Source organism: Diceros bicornis, chromosome 3, assembly GCF_020826845.1.
Source record: "Diceros bicornis minor isolate mBicDic1 chromosome 3, mDicBic1.mat.cur, whole genome shotgun sequence".
NCBI classification, from domain to species: Eukaryota; Metazoa; Chordata; class Mammalia; order Perissodactyla; family Rhinocerotidae; genus Diceros; species Diceros bicornis.
The window spans coordinates 59781946-59806690 of NC_080742.1; the positions used below are offsets into that span (position 1 = coordinate 59781946).

Sequence of the window (24745 nt, forward strand, 5' to 3'; positions counted from 1 at the left end):
CACAAAAGGAAACAAAAGCTAAGTCGTTATTTAATTTACTCGAGGTTACACTGCTATTCTGTGGTTGAGTTGGGATAGGAACATAGTTCTATCTCTGTCTCTATCCATCTATAATAGCACATTGCACCCACATGAGGCAGACCGGATTTCCAGGATGATGAGCTGCTCAGGTGTGGAAGGTTACTCACAGAGATGGATCTGGGAGTGGATGATCCGCCTACTCTGGAAAATGCTAAAATTTCAAAGTAAAAATTTCCCTTGTGGTAGTCTAACTTTGGGCATAAGTCAAGCCTTTAGCACAGTTCCTGAAAACTAGAAAAAAGTTCCAGCTCTTTCAGAAGTGTACACGGAGGCACCTAGATGTTAAATGTATGACACTGCATTAGATGTTCATGGAGGCAGATCCCAGGTACCCTTTCCTCTGCCCCCACTCTCCCTCCCAGTGTGTCCATACGTCTTCCCTGGTGGAGTACCTACTAACTTCATAAGGAGAAGGAGAAGAGGGTCCTGTACCAAATATAGATCTTTACATTTATTTATTTATTTTTTTGGTGAGGAAGATTGTCCCTGAGCTATCATCCGTGCCAATCTTCCTCTATTTTTTGTATGAGCGACACTGCCATAGCATGGCTTGATGAGTGGTGTGTGGGTCCACACCTGGGATCTGAACCCGTGAACCCCCAGCCGCCAAAGCAGAGCGCGCGAACTCAACCACTATGCCACTGGGCCAGGCCCCACATTTACTTTTAATAAATGTCAGGAAATTACAAAATCTCAGGAAATTCCTTGAACTGTTGATGAGAATTGCCAAGCGTGGAGAAATACCTAGGAGGTTTCTCAGTAAGGTGACCAACTGCCAGTTGATGTAGAATGTTCAGTTCAGTTTAACTGAACTTTTTGCTTTTTACTGCATTTGTTGTTGCTGTGAGGACAAGAACAGGCTGAGAAATCTCTGCTTCTAAGCACATGGAATGCTGGCCAGTACTGGGTCAGGGATAAAGCTCTTCTCTCTATACCCTGCACGAAGATAAGGACTGTTCTGTTTTGTTGACAACTACATTCTCAGGACCTGCACAGCACATAGTAGAACTAAGTAAAAATCTGATAACTAACTGAGTAAGTTCTTAATCTTGGAGCATTATAGAGCCCCATTTATTAAATTTTAATGTGAGTTATTGATCATCTGTGAATTATGTTAAAATGCGGATTCTGATTAGGTTGGTCCTAATTAGGAGCGGGACCTGGGGTTCTGCATTTATAACTAGCCTCCAGGTGGTGTGGATGCTGCTCATCCTGAACCACGTGTTGAGTAGCAAGGGGGTGAGGGAATGGTACTATTTTCTGGGTACCGGCTATGTACCAAGCATGGCATTTAGGAGGATTACACATTATTTCATATAATCATCATAAAGATTTATGTAGATATGGTATCCCCATTTCCAGGTCTGGAAAGGAGAGTTTAGACATGTTCAGGGAATTGCCTACAGTCCCAAAGATAATAAATAACAGAGCTAGAGATTACTTTGGAAAATGAAAAAGTTCCATGTGAATGTTAGACATTATTATATTTTTAATAACTTTATCTATATTCAAGGTTGATCATGATCAAAAATCACTTGGTGGTGCATTTGTCTATACCAGGAATTCATTAATGAGTCTTTAACTCTGCATTTTAATGAGAGGTTATTTATCAAAATGTCTCTCCCTGTGAGAGAAATATGTATCACCTAGGCAGGAAATCTAGTTAGGGGAGATCAGTCTTGTTGAAAAGATGCTCAGAATTGAAGTACTAGAGTCTGCACTGCAAAACTTGTCAGCTAATATAATATTTGACAATTCATGATGGCCATCTGCTTCATCCCAGATGCTTGGGCTGGGGTGAGGGGGGTGTTGGTGGTGGCGAGATAGAGATGACACACTCTGGTTGAGAAATCATCCATCCTTTGCATGCATTGTAAAGCTTTTCATTAGCATCATCTCAGCTGGCAATCAATCAACAGGAGGCTTTTCTCCTGTACAACAATTGCTTAGCAATGAAAATGAGACTGGAAGGATTAAAGTTAATAAATAATAATTTTTCAGAGTCAAGAGGTAAAGGATAAATCAGTAGCTCCAGTAATCATGCCTGTTTTTGTGTGACCCCTCATCAGTGACCCCAGTGTTCGGACAGAATGTCAGAAAAGAAACCATAATGCTCTTTCCAGAAAGCTGAGATACGGGTTGTCCACTTTGCCACAGGCAAACCTGAGGTCCCTCTCTTAGAGACTCTGATTAGTTTCATCATGTGGTGCCTGGGAATCTGCATTGTTACTGAGTCCCTAGGTAATTCAGTGCCCACTATGAAAGGCAGTGCCCTGTCCTGCATTCCTGTCACACTCATCTTTAGCCCATAGGTAAGCGGGGCATTACTAAACTGGCAAGAATATGTTAGGTGATTCCATTGACCTGTTGGCCCAAAGCTTTTTCCAACTGGTCACTGACTCTATTGCTTCAGGAATTCTAAAATGATGTTAAAATAAGGAGGTGATGCTGAGCTTTCACCTTCCCAGAAAGAGTCTTACACTTTATCTTTTTTTTTTTTTAATACACAGAGCTATTAATGTGTCAGAATGGGCGGGAGTGACTCTGCCTAATCTACCGTCTGCTGGCTTATAAACGCCTTGCCCAGGTGGGCTCTAAACTGTAGCTGCTGCTTTTGTCTTATGTCGGTTCCTAAACCAAGCAAAACTTACTTTCTCGGAAGTCAAAATCCATGTAGAAAAGATTGAAGTTTGCAAATTTCTCGCTGGTTGCAATTTTTTTCAGTGTATTGGAGAGTTGTTCTGCTCTCTGAATACAAAGGAAAAAGAGAGAATTCCATGAAGCCTAGACTTTGACTTTAGTGAGACAATTCAGGCAGAACAAAGAAATCCATAGTCCCACCCCCATTCCAAGCCATCAGTAGAAAGCAGCTCTGCATATTAAATTCTACTCATGCACAAGCGGCCAACGAACATACAAAACTGTCAAAATTCATTAGGAACCAAATCACTACAAATTAAAGTAATAAGACCCACTTCCCCCTCATGGGATTGGCAAAGAAAAGATGAACAATCATGATAATACAGATATTGTCATGGGATAGGTGATTGAGAATGTCAATTTGTTTAACCTATCTAGAGAGCAGTTTGGCAATGTGGATCAAATCCTTACACATGGCGTACCCTTTGACCCAATAACTTTTCTAGGAATTTGTCTTATGGAAATAGACATGGTACACAAAGACATACATCTATATATATAGACACAAAAGTTCATCACAATGCTATTTATCATAGTGAAAAATTGGAAACAACCTCTAAGCCCAACACCAGGGGAGGAAATAAATCATAGTACATTCAGATGCTGTACACTCTAAATGATTACCAAATTACGACATGGAGGAATAATTTATGAACGTTGGAAGGCATAAAATGATATATGTGTTCTGATGCTATGTAGGCAAAACCCCCAAAATATCTGTCTATGAAAGTAACATTGGAAAGACATACACACATATTAACTTTGGGTGGTGAGATTTTGGGTGTTTTGTATTACTTTTCTTTGTGCTTTTTTACATTCTCCAAGTTTTTCTTTAATTGAAATATATTTGTTTTGTAAAAAACATTCAATAAATCTTACAAAGAGATTATTCACCAACTGTGAAAGAGGTGCGTGAACCAGGGGTTCCCTCAGAGAAGAGAGGCAGGCTCCAAAGCACCTGGTCCTCACTTACCTCGGGAGGACTCCGGTCATGCCTAGAGCCTAGCCTTGCTCCCTTCTTTGTGCCTCTACAAATACACTAGGACCAGCTTTGAAAGGTGTGTGTGTGTGTATGTGTGTACATGCATGTGTGCATACAAGAGAGACAGGCATACACAGAGACAGTGACTGAGAGACACAGTAAGGGTGACAGACCCAGCGTGAGGAAGAAGGAGACAAACACGGCACCCCACATTCTCTTGGCTCCTCAAGTACCCCAGCAGTTTGATGTTTTTATTCACCAGCTTGGAGGCTATCGCTCTGCCAAAATCCCCTCTCTCGTGAAAACACTGCAGCAAACACAGGGAAAGAATGATCAAAGACGGAATCAAAGAGCCCGCAACAGTCCTACCTCTGTAGTGAGAGTCCGGAGCGTCTTGTTGGAAGACATCCAGCCAAGGCAGGGGCTGACCTGAGAGCGGGAAAACACCACTTTGATTACAGGGGAACAGCGCTCATAGCGGGGAGTGTGGCCTTGAAACAAGTCAGTACGAGCTCACCTGGACACAGCTCAGGAAGGAGTAGAAATGTGCATAGGTCACGTCCTTATTTAGCTGGCCTGGAAGACAGAGAGGTCTGGTATGTTGCATGCACTTGGGTAGAGCAGCCAACAAGGGACACTTGTGGGTGACCCTGCCTCCTTGCAGAAGGGGGGCAGTTCCAGGGACCTGCCTTGATTTTTCATTCGGTGTTGCTCTTGAAGAATGCCTGGGCTTTCCTTCTTTCTGAGCCCCCTAGAAATTCAGACCCCGAGTTGGGGAGGGGCCCTAAGGAGATTACTCCCATCTTGAGTGCTTGGCATGGGTGAGGGCAGGGTCTGAGGGGCCTGACCTTATCCGGATCCCAGATAGGGGGATACAAAGGCACCGCATGGACCAGAATACCACTAACAAAGGACTTTGCAGGACAGTGGCTTTCTCCTGGCAAGGGAGTGAAATGCCAAGTTCCCATGAGGCACAGGGAACCTTCAAGGTGGTAGCTGACCAAATCCTCCTTTCCACATCTATGAAACCCTCAGGTCTGACCCAATTATCCCGTACTGAGGACCTGGCAGCACATTCTGAGTGTCTGAAGGTCTGACCGTGTGCTGTCTCGCAGTTTGGTGAACTGAAGGCCTCCAAAAGTGCTTGGGTGGCCACCGGCTGGGGGAGGCCAGCACATTATACCCCTTCAGGCCCAGGGGATATTTTATCTGAGCCCTAATTAGTAGATATGCTCTACACTTATTTTTCAGTGCAGGTTAAAGAGGTCCATACGAATAAAGGCGATAAGTGCCATACGCGAGTTCATCCAGAGCCATTCCAAACATTAGTCATAGACCCAGAATCTTCTCTCTGCTCACACATCTCCCCTCTCTCTCCCTCTTCCAGCATATCCACCCCCAGAGGCAATTCAGCTTTCATGCTGTGGCTAAGACACAAAATCCAGGCTCTCCCAAATCTCAGGTGTCGAAGACTGACGTCTTATCCCTTAACACTTCTCTCATGCTTGAAAAAATAAAGGAAAACAATAGGACCTATCTTGGAGCGAAGAGAAAGGTTGAAGGTGATGGAACACAGTCTGATTTTTCACTTATACCTCAGATCAGTTAGACTGAAAGATTCAATTTTCTTGTCTTAGAGGAAAAATATATTATCTCTCTGTGTGGGTGAGTGAATCCCAAGACTGGAAAACCACAAGCTTATTATCACCATTCAAGTCGCAGTTACACACCAGCCCTTCTCTGTTCTCCAAAAGTGTCTGCATCTTCACATTTTAGATGAATCCCAAGCCACTGGCTTCTGTCTTTGCAGTCGTTTTACAGCCTCAACATGGAGCCCTGAGCTCCCATCTTTCTCTAAGATCCTGCTTTCTATCACTGAGGCGTCTTTCCCTCTATTTTTTTTTTTTGTGTGTTTTTTATAATTTACCTCCTTTCTGTATGTGTCCCTGCCTGTTTCAGTCAGCCCAGCTACAGTGATGGACACCTCCAACCTGCATTCCCCACCCTCGATCCTCTGTGTGTCCGAATGACTTGGCTCTTGCCCCCTGCTGGGACTGCCCCTGATCTGCAGCCTTCCCTCTGCCATCTTGTTTCTTTGTTGGGACCAGGCCTTGTAATAAAACTTGGGTAGCTTGGCTGGGGCCCTGACACCCTGCTTGGTCCTGACAGGTCCCCTCTCCCTGAGAGGTGGCCTCTCTCTTTCCACTGCCCAGTGTCTGAAGTCTCTTCAACCTGGGGTAGGGGGCAGCTCATGCCTGACCACAGGTGACACTCCTGCACCTTCTCATTGCCACCTACAGGCCTGGATTGCTGTGTTATCCAGAGGGACTGGAGTTTGTCCTGCTCCTGGATACTGGGGACTCATCTGCTGGCCCTCCCTTGGGGGTTAAGCCCAGCCATGGGCTTGTTACAACACAGCTTACTCCCCTCTTCCTAGTGTCCTACTGCTGAGGTCCCAGCACACCTTAGGATGAGACCACAAGGCATGTCCTCCTTCTGGACCTTCTCTAAATCTCTGCCCTTTCCCCTCTATCTCCTTGCTATTGTGCCATGGACTCTAATTGGAGCAAGTTGATATAGAGAAAATCCTTAGATGAGTAGTGAGTCTGTTGAACAGGATGAGGGCATGTTAGCTGTAGTTAGAAGATAACTGGAAAAGGTGTAACGAGTTGGTTTCCCTTCTCTCTGGTATTTCTGCCTATTAGGGGGTAGAGTGACTGTGGCTGGTCATGTGGAATGTTGGTTAGGAGTGCTTGTGCTGGGCTTATGATATAAAGAAACAGAATAGGGAAAAGAGCTCTTATGTTTTTCTCCACTTACTGGCACTGTCAGCTGGTCATTTAATCTTTCTTTTCAAGTATTACATTTTATCCCTGTTACTTTAATAGTATTTTTGCATATTGAGGAGCCCTGGGACAAAGACTGATCCTACCTACTTGTTGTACCTGTAAAGAGGCAATGTCCGTGACTCCTTAGTGAGAAAGTGAATCTAGTGAAGAAAGTTGGTCAAGAATGCTGAGGACAGGGGCAGGAGGACCATCCCACAGTGGCCAGGAACTATCAGGGCAGAGGAACTAACAGTGTGTGTGTGTGTGTGTGTCTAAGGGGTGGAGAACCAGTGGGCCGGCCAGTGGATGCCATATGCTCCCTCTGAAGATGAAAGGGTATGTTTTACCTCAGTTGGTCATGGTAGCAGCTTGAGTGTCAGTCATTTGTAAGTTCTTTAGGGCAGAGTCTTTGGCATTTATTTAAGGCTGGGACCATAATTGAAATTTTAGTCACCGTAAAAGCTTAGTACCAACAAAGATCAGCCACACCTCCATGAAATACCATCTGAGTGTGTTAAACCTCAGTAAAACCACATTCATTCAGACAGGGAGGAAGCTAGTAATAAAATATAAGGTATACTACAAGGTATTTTGAGATACATTAGGTTTCAAATTTAAGAGAAATTGGGGTAAAATTAAGTTGTTACTGTTGATCTTTTGTGGTAGAGGCCCTTCAAGGAAGGCCTACTTGCAGACTTATTTGGTAGCTAGCAATCCCAAACTTCTTGACCATAGTCTAACCTTCGGATACTCTCAGAATTCCTATGGCTTGTACCAGTGTCATCGGCACTCTGTAATCTCACTGTCAGGATCTATATACTATTTTCCCTGTTGGAGTTGTCTTTTCTTTCTCCTTTGAGGACAAGGACTTCATCTTAGTACCATCTTTGCCCCCAAAGCACATAATAGGTATCTCAGACATATTTATAGAAAGATTGCCTTCCTCATAGACTGTGCCTGTGAGGACTCATCCTTGGTCAAGCTTGACATTTCTCAAAAGATCAATGTAAGTAGAATCCTAACATGTGACACTTACTTTCTGGTAATTCCTCAAAAAGACAATATATTCTTGCCAGGAATTTTAATTACTGGTGGAAATTGTGGGGCTGGCACAGCCCTTGGCAGCCAGGCACTGACTAGTAGTGACTCACAAACATGGCGAAGAGGAGAGATGCCAGGAGGGATTCATTACTTCCTCCTTCCTGGCAGGAGTGAGCTGGGAACTATTCTTATTCTGGGCCTCCATTACCTGCTGCTCTGATCTAATGCTGTGGCATTTAGCCTTTTCTTTACTGAATGGTCAGGCTGAGTTCTTACCTGTCCTACTGAGGCAGCAGAGAATGTATTGCTGATCCAGGGGTTCCCCCCTGACCCCTTCTGCTCTCTGATCTCTTTCTTACCCCTTAAGGGGTGGCTAAAGTTAAGTCTAGAGATTATCATCATCATGATTCTAGGCTCAAAGACAGAAATAAATGGAAAACTCCCTTTACTAGCTTATACAACCCTTAGCACAGTGCCCCAGGCAATCAGACTGGGTGACTGGCTATTGATTAAGATGAGATCCACCCTAATCTAGGCAGAGCAACCAAACCCTGAGGCTGGTCCAACACTAACCTTCTTCACTGCTGGTTCATGTTTGGTGGGAATGAAGAAGATCCAAAGATTGGATTGAGAGTGAGAGCAGAACAGAGACAACAGGAGGGCAGCAGGTGTCTCTTCAAGCCTCTCATTCTAAGTGAGTTATGAGTCTGCCAAAGGAGGAATGGGGATGCTGAGTAAATCCCGCCTACTTCCCTGGTCTGTCTAGGAAGGACCCTGATGCTTCGTTGAGGAGTTTATAATTTATTTCCCATGGCAACCAGGCAGCAGGGATAATTTAGGATATGAATAATAACTTAAAAACATTAAACAAATTTTAGATAGTTTCAGCTTTCTCTCTAATTGGACTTTTTTTTCAAACCAGGGTTGTTTATGTAGAACAAACTTGTTCCCCCTTTTCCTTCTTCCCTTGTGTGCTGTGAAATGCTAGTGCATGGTTAGTGGCTGCCGAGAGGCCATTTAAGGACAAGGCTAAGCCTGGAGCACGGTTTCCCAACCTTGGCACTATTGACATTCTTGATTGTAGGGGCCAGCCCCCTGTGCAGTGTATGATGTTTAGGGACATCCCTGGATTCTATCCACCAGGTGCTAGTAGCACCCCCTCTCCAGTTGCGATTACTGGTGAGGGTGGGTGGGTTGCCCCTGGATGAGAGCCACTGGCCTAGAGAATCCACCAAAGGGATTGATGAGTCCCGCAATCACCTTTTTTCCTACCCTTTTCTCCCTTCCAAATTGCATGGAGTCGTTATTACATACTGGCGTTGAGTCAAGTGAATTGTGTGGCATGTCTGAACTTGTGGAGGCAGTCTAACCGTAGTTCATGGAAAAAGAATGGGATTGGAAGTCAGAAAACCTAAAGTCAAGTCCCTAATGATGTGACAGAGTAAATTGGGAGCACATCTCCCCTGCCTCCAACTTCCCTTCCCCAAGCATTTCTTAGCATGTGAGAAATCTAGGAATCTGAAAACATCTGTTGGGGGAACTGAAATTTTCATCCACGGTGGGATAAGTCAAAGAGACATTCTCAGCCCAAGTGGTTGTCCTTTATGTGTCCAAGGCAGCCCAGAATGGAGTCAAGTTCTCCTCTGTGTGGTCACGTTGTCACTTCTAAGGGGCATGTGTCAAAGCCGGGTGAACAGGAGGAATGTGCTTTCCTCGTGCAAGGCTGGACAGTGTTCTGCTTGGATAAGAATAATGTTTGTGGCACACTTGGTAACTGAAGAGGAAAATGACTTCAATCTTGTTGGTGGGGAGCCTGGAATGTGGGTATTTACAATTGTCCCCCGAGTGAAGGGACCAGAAACATTTGAGAACCAGTTAAAGGGACCCCGATCTTTTCTTGTGTGGGGAGGGATGAAACTTCCTGAGGGAGGCTAAAAAGGGACTGTAGGAGGAGAAAAAGAGGAGATGGAAAAGCTACAGAGAAGTTATATATGCAGAGGAAAGCTCTCCACCCCGCCCCCTGAGAAGGGCACTGAGGAAGGAGTTTCAGATCTTCCTCCTTTGAATTGCTCACCTGACTCAGTAGAAACTGCTTGGACCTCCAGCACACTTGAGCTTGGGTTGGTCTAAGGAGGTGGCTATGGCAATACCAGGGAAGGGGCAGCCCCTTTCCATGAGAGACTGGCACAGGTGCTGTGGATGTGGGGCAGAGGGGAGCTTACCAGGCCTCTCCTTGTAGATATCTGTCAGAGAGGACTGAGGCCAGCGCTCCCTACCTCCCTTCCCTGCTTAATTTTCTCTAGTAACACTTATCATCCCTGACACACTTTTGGAGTCTTTCTCCCACTGCAATATAAGCCTATGTTGGCAGAGACTTTTGACTATTGTGTTCACTGATGGTTACCCAGTGCCTAGAACAGCGCCTGGCATATAACAAATATTTTTTGAAAGGATATTCTCCCCTGAAACACAGAAAGAGAGCCTTGCTACACCCAGTTTACATACACAACAAGCTCTGCAACATTTGACAAGCTACCTAACCTCTCTGAGCCTTTGTTTTTTCTTCTATAAAATGGAATTAATGAAAACATCTATCTCACAGGATTGTTTTAAGGATTATCATGGCAGCCCTTCCTAATGTGAGTTACTACTACTTTTACAATGTTTGTAAGGAACTTTAAAGCATTTCAGAGCCAAGGGCTCCAAGAGAATGTAGAAGCAGGGAGCAAGCCCACTGGAAGACCGTGTTCTATAGAATTCTGAATGGCTACCAGGGGGCACTCACCATTGAGGTTTGGAGAAATCCTTCCCTTTGACTCAGGGCTTACCGTCTCTTGTTTGGGCTTCATTGGCTTATTCTAGATTTCACCTTCACTTAAAGGAGTTTCCCAACTCAAACTCTTAGCTTCCAATTTGTCTTCATTAAATACTTCTGCCCTTTCTGACTTTGAATATGGTTCTGCCCACCTTTGGATACTGATCCTTAGACCTTGTACCTCGGTGCTCTTCCCTTCATCCATTCTGACCTACGTACTGTGGTGCATTTTAGGTGCATTCTTACACAGTTTGAACTATATAAATGTGGACCATGTATACATTAACATTATTAAAGAGTATAAGTATCTTCAAACTGATACCGAGAGGATGATATCTGCTGTGCAAATTATCCCAGAGAAAGGTTCCATCTGGTAAGCCGTATAAAATAACGTGGCTGCCATTTGGCAAGTGAGAATTTAGATACTGCAGAGTCTGCATGACTTTGGAGTACAATTTCTTGGGAGTGGTCATTTCTGGAACTGGATCATTCTTTCTGTTGGTAAAAGAAACAGAAAGTAGATTATAAGGATAGATGCATGCAAATACAAGATACCCCCCCCACACACACACACAATGTAGTGGTTATTGGTGCTATTTGCAAAATATTTCTGGCTTCCTGACTCCCTTGTGGTTGGGTGGGCCATGCGACTGGTCTGGCTTATTAGGTCTGAGCAGAAGTGATGTGTGTCATGTTGCATGGTATGAGAGCTTCTACAATGCTCTTTTTCTTTGCCATGGGTCTGGGCAATGTTCTAGATAGCAGTCGCTTCATGAATCTGAGTCCTGGAACAGAGCCCCATGGTAATCCCTGATGGACAATGTAGTGTGAGTAAATGTTGCTTTATGCTACTAAGATTTTAGGGGATGTTTATTCCTGCAGCATAACCTCACCTATCTTGACTGACAAACACAGTTAATGGGAATCAAAGAAATCTGGTATTGTTTATTATTTGTTTGACACTTTGAGATCTGCAACTTGGTCTTTAAAACTTTTCAGATATATCACAGTTAGGGAAACAGAATTTCACTGAGAAATGAAGTGACATTATGTGTCCACACTACATCCCTCCTTTCTACACTAAATTTGAATTTTCATGAATTTCCTGATAGACCGCTATTCCAGGCTATACCCTTGCAATGATATCTGCCAATAGGCAATTCCAATTTGCATCATTGCTTTTCTCTGTAGTAGTGTTTGTGCTCTATAGAGTGTATTTGAAATTTTAAATAATATTTTTCTCTTCCTGTTTCATGAAAGTTAGTGAAAACAGAAAAAGAAAGTGTTGAAAGAAAGAGCATAGGCCTAAAATCAAAGAATTTAAGACAAAGATAGAAATCAGAAGTGAACTGAAAGTAGCAAACCTTTAGCTTTAATCAGACATTTATTACATTTAAGCTAGTTGACTTATCTTCATTTGGTTTGGAAAAGAACAAAAGTAAGAAATGTACAAAATACTAAAAATACATTATTGAAAGTTCCATTTACATTAATCTTTCTTTCTTTCCTTCCTTCGTTCCTTCCTTCTTTCTTTCTTTCTTTCTTTCAAGTTATGTTTAAAAGGAAAGGTGTAAATAGGGGTGCCAGAATATTTTTTGGATTTAATATACGTCTATTATTGCTCATTTTTTGCACAGTTAACTTTTTTACACACTTTCAGGAACTCATCAAGTTTGAATTAAGATACTAACCTGCATTAACCTGGGAGTAGAATATAGAATTCTCTAAGATTTTCATTTACTCTTTAGGCTTTAAACAGCCTGCTGTTAACCTAAGTGGAATAATACTATAAGTTATTTTCTATTTTGAGTCCCTAAAACTCCACATTTGCCTAATGATCCTGTAGTAGGTTGAATACTCTCCATCAGAATATGACCTTATTTGGAAAAGGAGTCTTTGCAGATGTAATCAGCTAAGTTAAGATGAGGTCATAGTGGATTAGGGTGGACCCTAAATTCAATAACTCCTATCATTATAAGAAGAGGAGGGGGCACACAGACGCACTCACAGGGAAGAAGGCCATGTGAGGCTGGAAGCAGAGATTGGAGTTTTACAGCCACAAGCCAGGAAATTCTGAGGCTTGCCAGGAGCCACCAGAAGTGTGAAAAGACAAGGAAAGAAAGACTTTTCCCTAAACCCTTCAGAGGGAGCATGGCCCTGCTGACACCTTGATTTTGGACTTCTAGCCTCCAGAACTGTGAGAGAATAAATTTCTGTTGTTCAAAGTCACCCAGTTGGTGGTACTTTGTTACAGTAGCCCTCGGGAACTTAATATGGATCCCAAACCAGAAGAGTAAGTCCATTGCTCACAGGCTGGGCCCAAGGCATGGGTGACACGGGAAGAGGGGACAGAAAGAAGCCCCCAGGTGTATCCGTTATTCTCACTTTTAAGGGAGCTCCTAAATGGACATTGGCACTGTCATTTTGGAGACAATTTTTAAAAATGTATGAAAATTTGAAGTTGGTGTAACTTTTGACCTTGAAATTTCACTTTGAGAAAGTTGTCCTATTGTAACACTTCCATAAAGGTGCAAAAATATACATAACAAGTATTGCAACATTGCTTGGAATAGTGTAAAACTGGAAAAAGCTAAAAAGCCTGGCTACATAAATTGTAGTACATCCATGTAGTAGAACACTATACAGCCATTAAAAAGAATGAAGCAACTAAATAGAGGGGATGGTTGCATGGCATTCTGAATGTACTAAACGCCACTGAATTGTTCACTTTAAAATGGTTAATTTTACATGATGTGACTTTTACCTCAATAAAATAAAAAAAATTTAAAAAGAATGAAGTAATCTGTATGTATTAGCACGGAAAACATTGCTAAAAAGTATTGTTGATTGAAAAGAACAAATTGCAGAGCAGTAAACATAATATTATTTCATTGCAATGAATATTAACGTATGTAAATTAGAATTTGCATAGAAAAAATACGGATGCAAATACATCGAACTGTCTCAATTGGTTGGCTTGGAGCAGGATGGTGGGGGGTGGTAGGAAGTAATTATGGGGAAACTTTCACTTTCTAAGCCCTGAATTATTTGAACTTTTCACAACAGATGTTATTTTGTAGTCAGAGAAACAATAAAAATAAGACAGATTCTTGTATCATTTTCATCCTTTCTAAAGGGAGGAGGAAGAAAACCGGACTCTGCCTGAGTTTTAATGAGATGGACAGAAAATGTTGTAATTTTATGTCATTTCCCCTCCACCTATTTCACTTAGTCAAACAAAATCACTTCCCAAATTGCTGCTACCCAGCAGGCGACAGGCTGACCACGGGTGTGCGGATCACACAGGCCAATGTGTGACAAGCAACATGTACCCCCACAGAGGAAACTGTGGGGCAAGTCTGATGTTTGGGGCAGCCAGTAGGCTGTTAGTTGTGGTTGGTGTACATGCTTCCACACTGTGTAACGAGTTGCTTGGACACTTCTAAAAAAGGAAAAAGAAAGAAAGAAAAAAGATGCCCTATTTTATAAAACCCCAGCATGTAGAACAGAATACTAATTTCATGTTTTTTGTTACCCTGGAAAGAAACAGACTACTTTATGATAAAAATCTCCCTAACCTGCATAAAAAGCTCTCCCAAGGACTTAAGAATAGGTTGCCTTCCTATTAGGGGCAGAAGGCTGGGTAAGGGCTTTGGCTCGACTTGCATATGCACAGAAGCACTGGAAGGATCCTAGTTTGTGAAAGGGATTCAGGCTGCCTTGTGGGTTTTTTCAGACCAAGAGAACCCACCCAGAGTAAGCAAGTTTTATGTTTACTGTGTGTTTGGAGTATGACAGCAGGGGTGAAACCAAAGTAGGTTGGGTGTCTATATCCTGTCATCGTCTGTCATTGGTAAAGCTGGCACACACTGCCTGTTAACTTTTGCCTTGGCATCTCATTTTTTCCCCTCCTACTGATGCATTAGCATTTTGGCACAAAGCAATTAGCTGAGCTAAGCCTCTCCAACCACATAAAGGCAAGATGAGTTAAGATGGAGTGAAGTCTCCCAAACTCCCTATTTAATGATTATTTTTTGGTTAGAGACACCAACCTGATGATAATACAGAATCTGAGCTAATTTGTACTTATGAAAGAGTACCCTGCAAATTAGCAAAGAATAACCAAAATGGCTAGTTACGAAGTAAAATCAAAATGGAAGCCTCGATGTTGCTAACGGAACATTCTCCAGTCAGCTTTGCTCTATTGTGGACAGCAACATAATTGGATGCCATAGAAGGTGCCTTTGGACTCTGACCCTGGAAAATTCTCAATGTGATTTTGATCTGTGTACTCTTTCACTTCTGTTGGTTTTTGAAGGGACTTAGGACTAGTATTTTGGAGATCAAAGAGTCCCAGTGGTTTGGGAAACATCTCCTAGGCCTTCTCTGACATGAGTCAAAGTCTGAAAGAGCTGAGCTGAAAGTGTCTAACCTTTTTCCACCCAGGGGTCAGATCCACTTTGCCTTCTATCCCAGGTTTGCCTGTCCACCCTAGTGTCCCGCATCCCTCCTCACACACCGAAAAGCTCACACCAGTTTCTCAGATGGAGGTGACGGGTTGGGGGTGCTGAGCTTACAGAGGAGAAATTTGAGAACCAGCATGGGGGACATGATGCTTATGCCAGGGAAAATAACAAGAGAGAAGTTGTTGCCCACCGCCACGCTCTCACGCATGTCAGGAACACACGGTGGGGCCCAGAACAGATAAAGAGCCTCACCCCTTGGGTGGCTCAGAGCCTGTCCTTGTCCTAATGAATTGTGTCTGGTCATGCAAAATAAGCCTCATGACTTGGGTGCAGGGCCGGCAGTGATCATTTTATTACCCTGGCAGGTATTCCAGCCCGATTTCACCTAGTTGATGCCAGAGAGATGTGCCACCTCTCAAGGAAGAAGGCAAGCAGCCTCTGCGGAAAAGGTTTCCCAGAACCAGAACTAAAGGTCAGAGACTTCTCATCATTGGGTGCTCAGACCTCCCCCACAGCTGGCATTTGAGTTCTTGAAACATCCAGGAAATAGAGTTAGCCCTTTACTTCAGGCCTCCCACCCAACCCCCTTGAAGGGACGTCTTGACACAGACTGGGAATGGGCTGGGGACTCACTGGGCCCACGTTACCACATGCATAGACATCCTGGGTCCCTTGTAAGTAGCTCTGCCCTGGAATATGCTGGCTTCTTGGGAAACTCCGTATCATTCCCTTGAGCACCCATGCCTCAACCGAGGAGGCCAGGAGAGACAATTCCTCTGAGCAGCAGGAGTTGTGTCCATTTCCTTCCCTGCTGGTTTTTCTACCGTTTGATTGGATGGAATGGCTTATTTCCCGGCAGACCAGGCTCCTTGCGGCCTGTGACCCGTCAGCACCTTGGCTGGCTTCCTCTTAATGCAGTAATGATCAGCTGCCCTGGGTGACATCCAAAACATTGGCATTGCAGAAAAAAAGCTTGGGGGCCGGGGACACAGACAACCTCTATGGAGTGGTCCTGGCTCTCTCCATTAGGTGAAAAATTTGCAATTTATAATTTCTAGGTCTACTATAAAAAACGGAACCATGTCAATTTATGTGGCTAGTGCCAGATGCTTTTATAATTCTATCACATTTTCAGTGATTACAATGTGCTTTTCTGGGCTGTCATGTTGGGATTCTGGGGAAGAGCTCTTATCACCCTTTATGATTTGAGGCTATTAAGAGCCATTCCCATTTCCCATTGCTGCCCCTGCTACCCAAGGTTCTGCTGCTATAGGTCACTCACATTTGCCCTGATTCCAGGAAATTCTCTCCTCCTTATCGCTCACATTCCATAGCTTTTGCGGACATGATAGGAAAGGCCCATGGAAGCTGGGTTAGCTTAGGCCAAATCAAGTTGGGTTACAATGAGAAAGCTAGAGTCGTCTATATTATTTTTCTCCTTGAATTCTGGATGCTAAAAGCTATCTTCCAATCATGACCTTCATTCATTGAGTAACTACATGTGTTTATAGAATTGAGAAAGAAGCACATGGCTGCATTATTTCAGTAGAGCTAGCATCATTGTAAAAAAAGAAAAGAAGAAAGTCAAGCAAATATCCCCAAACATGTTCCAGGACAGACTAATTATGCAACTCGTTGCTGGCTTGAGCTTTTTATGAAATCACTTTGCTCATTTTGGGTTATCTGCTCCACCTTGACGTCCTGGCAGATGGGGAGGTAGAGTTGCCATCTGTCTCTATTTTTCTAACCCCTCCACAGGACGTTGCAAAGTGGGCACCGCAGGGACATCCCACACTGCCAACTCCATTCTTTCACGCAAATGCTTGCTGCTTCTCTGCCCAGATCCCCGGTGTGGGGAGAGCCTGGCCCAGGTCTCCGGCGGACGTCTGCCTGCCCTTTGGCTCTTTGGAAAAGGAAAAGTAGGGCTGGGCTGGACGGGCCTCTAGCTAAGCAGGCTCTGCTGGAAAAGTGCAGTTTTAGAGATTCTGGCTGTTGCAGTCAAAGCCTCTTTCTGCAGATGTTCTTCACTCAGTATAAGCAGTTTGCTATCTGTCCCCTCCAGGGGAACACGATCCAGAGGCTGGAGGGGCACTGGTGGATCTGACCATAGGTTTGTTTTGTTTTGTGATAGAGCTGGGGCCTGAAGCTCAATGCTTCTCCTTCCATAAGCTCCTTGAGGTCAGGGACTGTGGCCTCTTTGTCATGGTATCTCAGAGCCTGGCACAGCATTTGGTACAGCATGGGTGGTCAATACACACTTTTTAAAAGTGAATGAGTAAAAGAAAGCAAATAAAAGAAATGTGGACTGTAGAAAGAGCCAGAATTTAGTCAGAGAACCTGGCTTGGCTCTCAGGTTTTCTTTTCTTTTCTTTTTTTTTTATAATTTTATTTATTTATTTTTCCCCCAAAGCCCCAGTAGATAGTTGTATGTCATAGCTGCACATCCTTCTAGTTGCTGTATGTGGGACGCGGCCTCAGCATGGCCAGAGAAGCGGTGCGTCGGTGTGTGCCCGGGATCCGAACCCGGGCCGCCAGCAGCGGAACGTGCTCACTTAACCGCTAAGCCACAGGGCCAGCCCTCAGGTTTGCTTTTCAATAGCAGTATAAGCAAGTTCCTTATCCTTGCCTAACCTCAGTCTCCTCATCTGTAAAATGGGGACAATCATACTTGCCTCTTAGGGCTATTGTGGGGAGGAGATGATATAGAGAGTGGTGTGGCTCTTGGCTTATGGAAAGTTTTGGAGTGTTTGCCACTTACCAGAGAGTTCCAGAGGCTCATCACAGAGGTTGGGACTTGAGTTGCCGGCATGTAGCCTTGGCAGACTTGGGGTTCTGGGGAGAGCAGTAAACCAGCCTAGGGGGTGCCAAGGCAGGATCTGGAACATCAGCATCTCTGAATCAAGGTGTAGTCTTTCTCTGAATCTCCTGCCCTGAATTCACGTCACTGATTAGGTCTACAACTTCTTCACCATAAGAGTTCTAGGACTTCGTGTGGGTATCCTTTAGGGTAAACACACTTTAATAATACTGAACTGTGTTTTTAGCACAGGCTTAGAGAGCTTTGTGAGTGAAGTACGGGAAAACAAAGGGTAGGCAGGGAGCAGGATGGTTTACTTCTAGTACCACTTGGGCTGGAGTCTGGCTATGCCATTAATCAATTAATCAGGCAAGCCACGTGACCTCTCTTGGCTTTGCTTTTCTGTTTTCTAAATGGTGGGTGGATGGCTACTGCAGAGTTGTTCTAGATCTGATCTCAACTTTTTTTTTCTTTTTGGCCATGATCACAGGACAGATGGCATTCACATGTGCAGCGTATTCTTAGGGGTACACACAGATTTTGAGAAAGCTTCCAAAATGTTGTGGCGGAACTAAGGCATTCAACATTTTGAAATCACTGCTGATATTAGCGGTTTAGCCAGTCCTAGGGGTCTAGTGGTTAAGATTTGGTGCTGTCACTGCCCCAGTCAGGGAACCACATCCCAGATTGTGGAAGCTGCATGTTGCTGTGATGCTGGAAACGATGCCATCAGTATTTCAAATAACCGCAGGGTCACCCATGGTGGACAGGTTTCAGCAGAGCGTCCAGACTAAGACAGACAAGGAAGAAGGACCTGGCCACCTACTTCTAGAAAAAATGGCCATGAAAACCCCATGAATAGCAGTGGAGCCTTGGATATAGCCTCTGATATAGCCTTGGAAGGCGAGAGGATGACCCAAAAAGACTGGACAGGGTTCTGCTGTGCTGGGCACACGGTTGCTAGGAGTTGGAATCGACATGACGGCACTAACAACAAATTAGCAGTTTAGCAAAACTGCTTTCTTACTATGGGTTATGGGCATAAATAGGATTAGCCGTGAATTATGTGCAGTTTCTTTGCAAATGCTCTAAGTCTATGCTCTCTCCACCACACAAGTACGCATGTCAGAATATGAGGGAGGAAGCTGTTCTTACGGGGTAGCCGTGATTCTGCCTTATTTTATTTAAAAAGTCATGATTCTCAGTCTTGGATTCTTGGCTAGTAGTAGCATATTTCTTGTGATACAATTCAGAACTGATCATGACACACCCATTTGTTGTGAATCAGAGCAAAGAATTAATGGATTGGATATTTTTAAAAGGGTCTTTCAGCTTCGCAGGTTGGTTCTGTGGATTTCACATGTGTCTAGGACTTGCTAAGATAGAGAAATTCAATTCAACAGCAGGCTAGTGGAGTGGGGTGGAGCGGAGTGGAGTGGAGAAGAGGGGAAACCCAGAGCCAAAGAATTTTCAAAGCCTTCTTTCTCAATAACTCACCCGTTGCAGACATCATTTCCAATCATGGCATATATGACGATGGCTGGATGGTCCAACAGTTGGTTCCTAGACAAACTGAGAAGCCATAGATGGAATCTAAATGTCAAACACTTGGAAAATCAGCGTTTTAACCATCACAGGCTGAGCCTGTGAAAGAATCTTTGTGTGATCACCCTCTTAGTAACTTTTTGCTGTTTTTCTTTCATTCCAGCATCATCATTTCCCTCTTTCTTTTCTATAATCTTTAACCTACTTCCCTATTAGGGAAAGACCACATAAATGCATAGAATTGAAGAGTAGATTGAAGTCACCAGTAGGGGGACATGTTACCATCTTCTTAGCATCGTTCACAGCATTTGTCATTGAGAAACACAGGTGAGTTACCTGGGTTATTTACGTCCAGATTCATAGGACATCCTGACAGCTGTGGGTCTGTAGTCAACTTTGAAAAATCAAGGGTTTCCCACGGTTTCCTTTCTGGGCACCCAGAGCCTTGCTTCTGAATTTTAAGCCCCAAATGAGCACAAAATTGTTTTGTTGCTCATAAAGCGGGAATATGAAATTATGAAATAATCCTTTTTGTCTTTTTCAGATACTTTGGGCAGATCTAGGTTTTACCCACTTTGTATGCATTTTTATGATCCGTCTTTAAGGACTTATGTAAATTAATCACTTCCCATGCTCACTGGCCCAAGAAGTGATACTATCCCAGTGTTTGGAGAGTAAATAACAAGCCATTGTTGCTCAGTGCAAGTGATTACGGGGCAACAACAGAGAGTTTTCATTGGTTTTTCAAAATAAGAAACCCAATTTAAAAACAACTTCTTATATCCCTCTTCCACGTACCTTTCTACAAATGTCTCCAGGTTTTGGGAAGATGCACCTGAGTAATTAAGCAAATAATGAAAATTAGTGAGTTCAATTCAACACTGTCAGTGACCGAGATCTCGGAAGGAGCAGCGTTATTCTACAGTCAGGGTCCGTCCACACTGATGGGAATAACCACCCTGGAACTCTCCTTGATGGGTTTTCTGTTTACTTGGCATTATATTAACATAACCCTAAATGCTTTGGATTCACAGGTCTCAAAACATTTCCTAAGCACGAATGAGTAAACTTTCTAGTACATGTGAAAAAAAGGTGTATGTCTATCACGAGAGAGAAAAACTACCCAAAAGATTAAGGAATGAGTTAACAGAGGAACAGTAAAAAGGATTCTTTGGGAACTGCGAGTCTCCCCAGAGAGCCCCATTTAATCGCCTGCTGGTATTTCTGCTCACTCCTGAGGCTCCTCCTGCTGGCTGGCCTGTGCAAGGTTCAGATTGTAGAGTTGATATATTTCAACTCCTGTTACGACATGCATGACATTCCTCCTCCATCCCTGTTACCACCTGTACTGTATCTCTTATGCGAAAATTGTATTTATTGAATACTCATTTTATTGTAGGCTCTCTGTTAAGCACTTATATTATTAGTCAATTTAAGCCTTAGCACAACTGTGCGAGGTAGGCACAGTACTATTCCCATTTTATAGATGAGGCAACTGAGGCTCACTTAAGTGACTTGCCCAAAACTACCCAACTAATAATTTGGAGAACTGAAATTCAGATCCAGTCTCTTCTGTCTGCAATGTTGAACTCTAACTCCCTGTATGACATTGCTGGGAGTCTTGAAAGAGTGAACCCAAATAGATTGACTGCTTTTTTGTCTCTTAGAGGTTGGTCTGCAGCAATAAATGAATAATCCTCAGGTGGTGTGCAACTCAAGGGACAGGGAAGATTCTCCTGTAACTTCCAGCCTTGGAAGCTCGGGAGGCAGGTGCATTTTATGTCAGAGCCAGTGCTTGTTTTTACAGATCCACGCGGGAAAAAGGGCAGTGTGCAGCTGTGAAGGGTATGCTGGCCTATGTTCCCTTGAAGCCGTGTGACCATGCAGTGACCACCTCTTTGCCACATAGAACTAGATGCAAGCTGTATGGGCAGTGTTGATATTCTCTTGGCTGATCCAGGAATGTTAGTACATTGAATGAATATTGCTTTATTTCCTGTTTTATCGTGTAAAATACACAACACACAAACTTTACCATTTTAACCCTCTTGAGTGCACAATTCGTGGTATTAAGTTCATTCACATTGTTGTGCAATCATCACCACTATCCACCTCCAGAACTTTTCCATCATCCCAAATTGAAGCCCTGCACGCATTAAAGAATAACTCCCCATTAACCCTTCCCCAGCCTCTGGTAACACCATTCCACTTTCTGTCTCTATGAGTTGAACTATTCTAGATACCTCTTATAGGTGGAATCATACAATATTTGTCTTTTTTGTGTCTGGCTTATTTCACGTAGCATAATGTTCATAAAGTTCATCCATTTGTAGCATGTGTAAGAATTTCCTTCCTTTTAAAGGCTGAGTAATATCCTATTCTATGTATACGCCACATTTTGTTTATCTGTTCATCCATTGATGGACATTTAGGTTGTTTCCACCTTTTGGCTGTGGTGAATAGTGTTGCTATGAACCCTGGTGTGCAAGTATCTTGCTTTTAGGTCCCTGCTTTCAATTCTTTTGGGTTTACATATGCCTAATTGAAATTGCTGATCATACTATGTTTAACAGTATGATACGATACTACTACTACTACATACTACTATCGTACTACACACGACAATACTATGTTTAATTTTTTTGAGGAACCCGCCATACTGTCTTTATTCCCTTTTTGCAGTGAGGCAGGGTATTATTAAATATGCATACAAACACGCAAATTAAGAGCAGTCAGTTCATCTTGGCGTGCATGCATTAATTTACCCTCTTCATTCATTTGTTGAGCACCTGCCATGTGCCTTATGTATTGTAGGGAATTAACAGATGAGTTGGACATGGCCTCTATACCTGAGGAGTAGCATCTATGGGGGTAAACACACAATCGAGTCCTGGAGAAAGGTTTAACACAAATCCAACCCCAACTTGAAAGGAGGAATATCCAATATGATTTGAGCCTATTATCTCTGCTCAGAGAAGGTGCTAGATTTTACAACATTGAGTCCTAAGCGTAGAGACTCGAAGTATTTCTTGGTATTAGATTGCTCCCCATTGTTCTCAAGAGGGAAGAGAAGGAGGGCCGCCACTGCGTGCTGACGTGGTATCTTACAGTGGTGGCTTCCTCATCTCATGGGCTGCACCCTTCACTCAGTTCTAGCTCCATGACTCTCAACTTCCCATTTTCAGTAAGATAATAAATCAGGAGGTGTTTAATTCTCACACTTTGATTTTTCTCTTAATGAGAAAGGAAAACTAACGAAAGCTCAAGCCATGAGTGGGAAAAAAAATTAAAGGACTAGGTCAGGCCAATAATTTCCTCATTATCCAGAGTAGAGCTGGGAATTTGAGGTGCAGAGCACCCACAGAGCTTGAGGAAAATGAAAATGAAAACCTGTCATGGCATGCCACATGGGTAGCCCCTCCCCCATGCCCACACCACCCACATCTCTTTGCTGCTCAGGACAAGGATGGCAGGCCAAGGGCAAACTGTTGTAGTGGATTTAAAACTAGCATTCACAAGCATCCACCCAAGGAGAGAGGACGTGCCTGCTCTTTTTCACCCAAATGTTTATTTTTTTCTGGTGGGTATTTATAATATGAGCACAGAAGTTTCTTAGCTCCAAAGTTGTTGCACCTTCCAAGATTTCCATTTCCTTTTGGAAATCTCAGTTTTATGAGATTATGTAATCAGTTTATGTAATTCCCATATCACTTTCTCTTCTTAATTCTCTTTTCCTGTTGTTCTGCTATCCTTTTGCCAACCCATCAACATTTTCTGTCTCTCTCCCTCCCAGTCTCTATTGTCTTTCTCCTCCTGCATATGGACTTATTCTCAGCTGCTGATTTTGCCACTGCTGTTGCTACCATTACAGAAAATACTGAAGCAGTTGGAACTGGAAGATGTGAGCAGGAAAGAAAGATAGCCCCTAGCCTGTGGGATGTGGCAAAACAAGGTGAGCATTTGATGAACTGGCACTACCCTTAAGAGGTCCATACTCTAGTCTCTACAATATAGTTCAAAGAAATGGAAAGATTTGACCATGAAATACGGGAATTTTATTTATTTGTCAAGGTGGTCCAATGGAGAATCTACCTGTTCCTAATTATGGAAAGATGAGGGTCCTTAATGGACATCAAAGTCTGAATTCTGGCTCATTCAGTCCCTTTTAAATAATGTATAGTGCATTGCAAGAAGAGAAAAAAGAGTTTCATATAGCCTCAGCATTGGTTGTCCTTCCATAAATAAATTTCAGCTTGCGTTTCCACTGCTGGATCAGTGTTGACCACAGCAGAAAGTGCTTTATATTTTGGGCATTCAAATAAACTGATACGACACTTTTAATGGTATTCTACATGAGTTTGTAACTTTTTGTGCCTGGCCCAGAATAAGTGCTCAGTCTCAAATTCTTCATGGAAAGAGATGGGGTATATTTAAATAGAATAGGTCTTCATAAATTAGTGCATTGATTCGGTAACATTTATTGAGTACTTACTATGTGCCAGGCATTGTAATGGATGCTGGGGACACATCAGTAAATAGAGAAGATATGGTCGTGTTCTTATGAAGCTTATAGTTATTAAATAAGACAGGAACATGAAGTGTTAGGGATACAGAGAAGCCCTGAAGAAGTGGTGTTAAGCAGAGAACTGAAAGAAAAGTAGGTGTTTCCTTTTTTGAAGTCCTAAGATAACAACTTGTTAATTAATTCTTAATAAAATACCTGATGCTTTTTACACAGACTCAGAAACAAATCTCCAGTTTAATGCCATCTTTGGTATAACCATCCTAATAGGACGGGGGCAGGTCCAGGTTGTGAGTTCTGAAGCTTATATGATTTGGGGGATCCTCTTTAAGGAAAAGAACACAAAACGTAACAAGGAGACCGGACATAAATGGAAGCCAGAGTGGAAAGAGACAAGGTGGTTAAATATCTTAAGTTGGTAATTTTACAAATACATATGGTCACCAGGCAAGTGAGAGGCTCTCAAGCTTCAGCATCATTAGCTTCACAACTGCCTGTCAGCACTCCTTACAGGTCACGTGTAAAGTCTTGGAGCATCAGTGCTGGGTGAGACTTGCAAGAGTGTCTGATCAGGTAACCCACTTGACAGATGAGGCCCAGAGAGGGAAAGAGACTTGCCCAAGGTCTTACAGCTAAGCAGCATCTCACCTAGTAATCTATTTCAGATACCAATTTAACAATAGACGTTAGTAATGATTGAAACAGATGATTTTAGTTCCTATACGAGAATATGTGAATTATACTTAGTTCTTATACAAGAATTTATGAAAAGGACTATGAGGTGCATTTTAGTTTATCAACCACAAATCCACTCAAGTAAACCATGAAATGGCTCTAAGGAACTATCTGGAGCAGGAGTCACAAGCTCAGACACCTGCAGGGCCTGGCAGGTGCAGTACATGTCTGAAGCCGGCTGGGCCAATTACAGATCAACCCAGTATAGAAAGAGAAGGCACTACCCAGCTCTG

The 24745-nt window shown here is 43.1% G+C and overlaps 1 protein-coding gene across 1 annotated transcript in view; it reads right to left on the bottom strand.

The window, feature by feature from the left end:
- Window positions 1–24745, bottom strand: part of AOAH (acyloxyacyl hydrolase) — a 187562-nt gene that overhangs the window by 14977 nt on the left and 147840 nt on the right. The window contains exons 14-19 of the mRNA XM_058528289.1: window positions 20054–20090; window positions 19208–19282; window positions 10770–10942; window positions 4281–4339; window positions 4133–4192; window positions 2733–2829 (exon numbers count right to left, since the gene is read on the bottom strand). Of these exons, the coding sequence (XP_058384272.1) occupies window positions 2733–2829; window positions 4133–4192; window positions 4281–4339; window positions 10770–10942; window positions 19208–19282; window positions 20054–20090 (501 nt within the window). The remainder of the gene's footprint in view (window positions 1–2732; window positions 2830–4132; window positions 4193–4280; window positions 4340–10769; window positions 10943–19207; window positions 19283–20053; window positions 20091–24745) is intronic.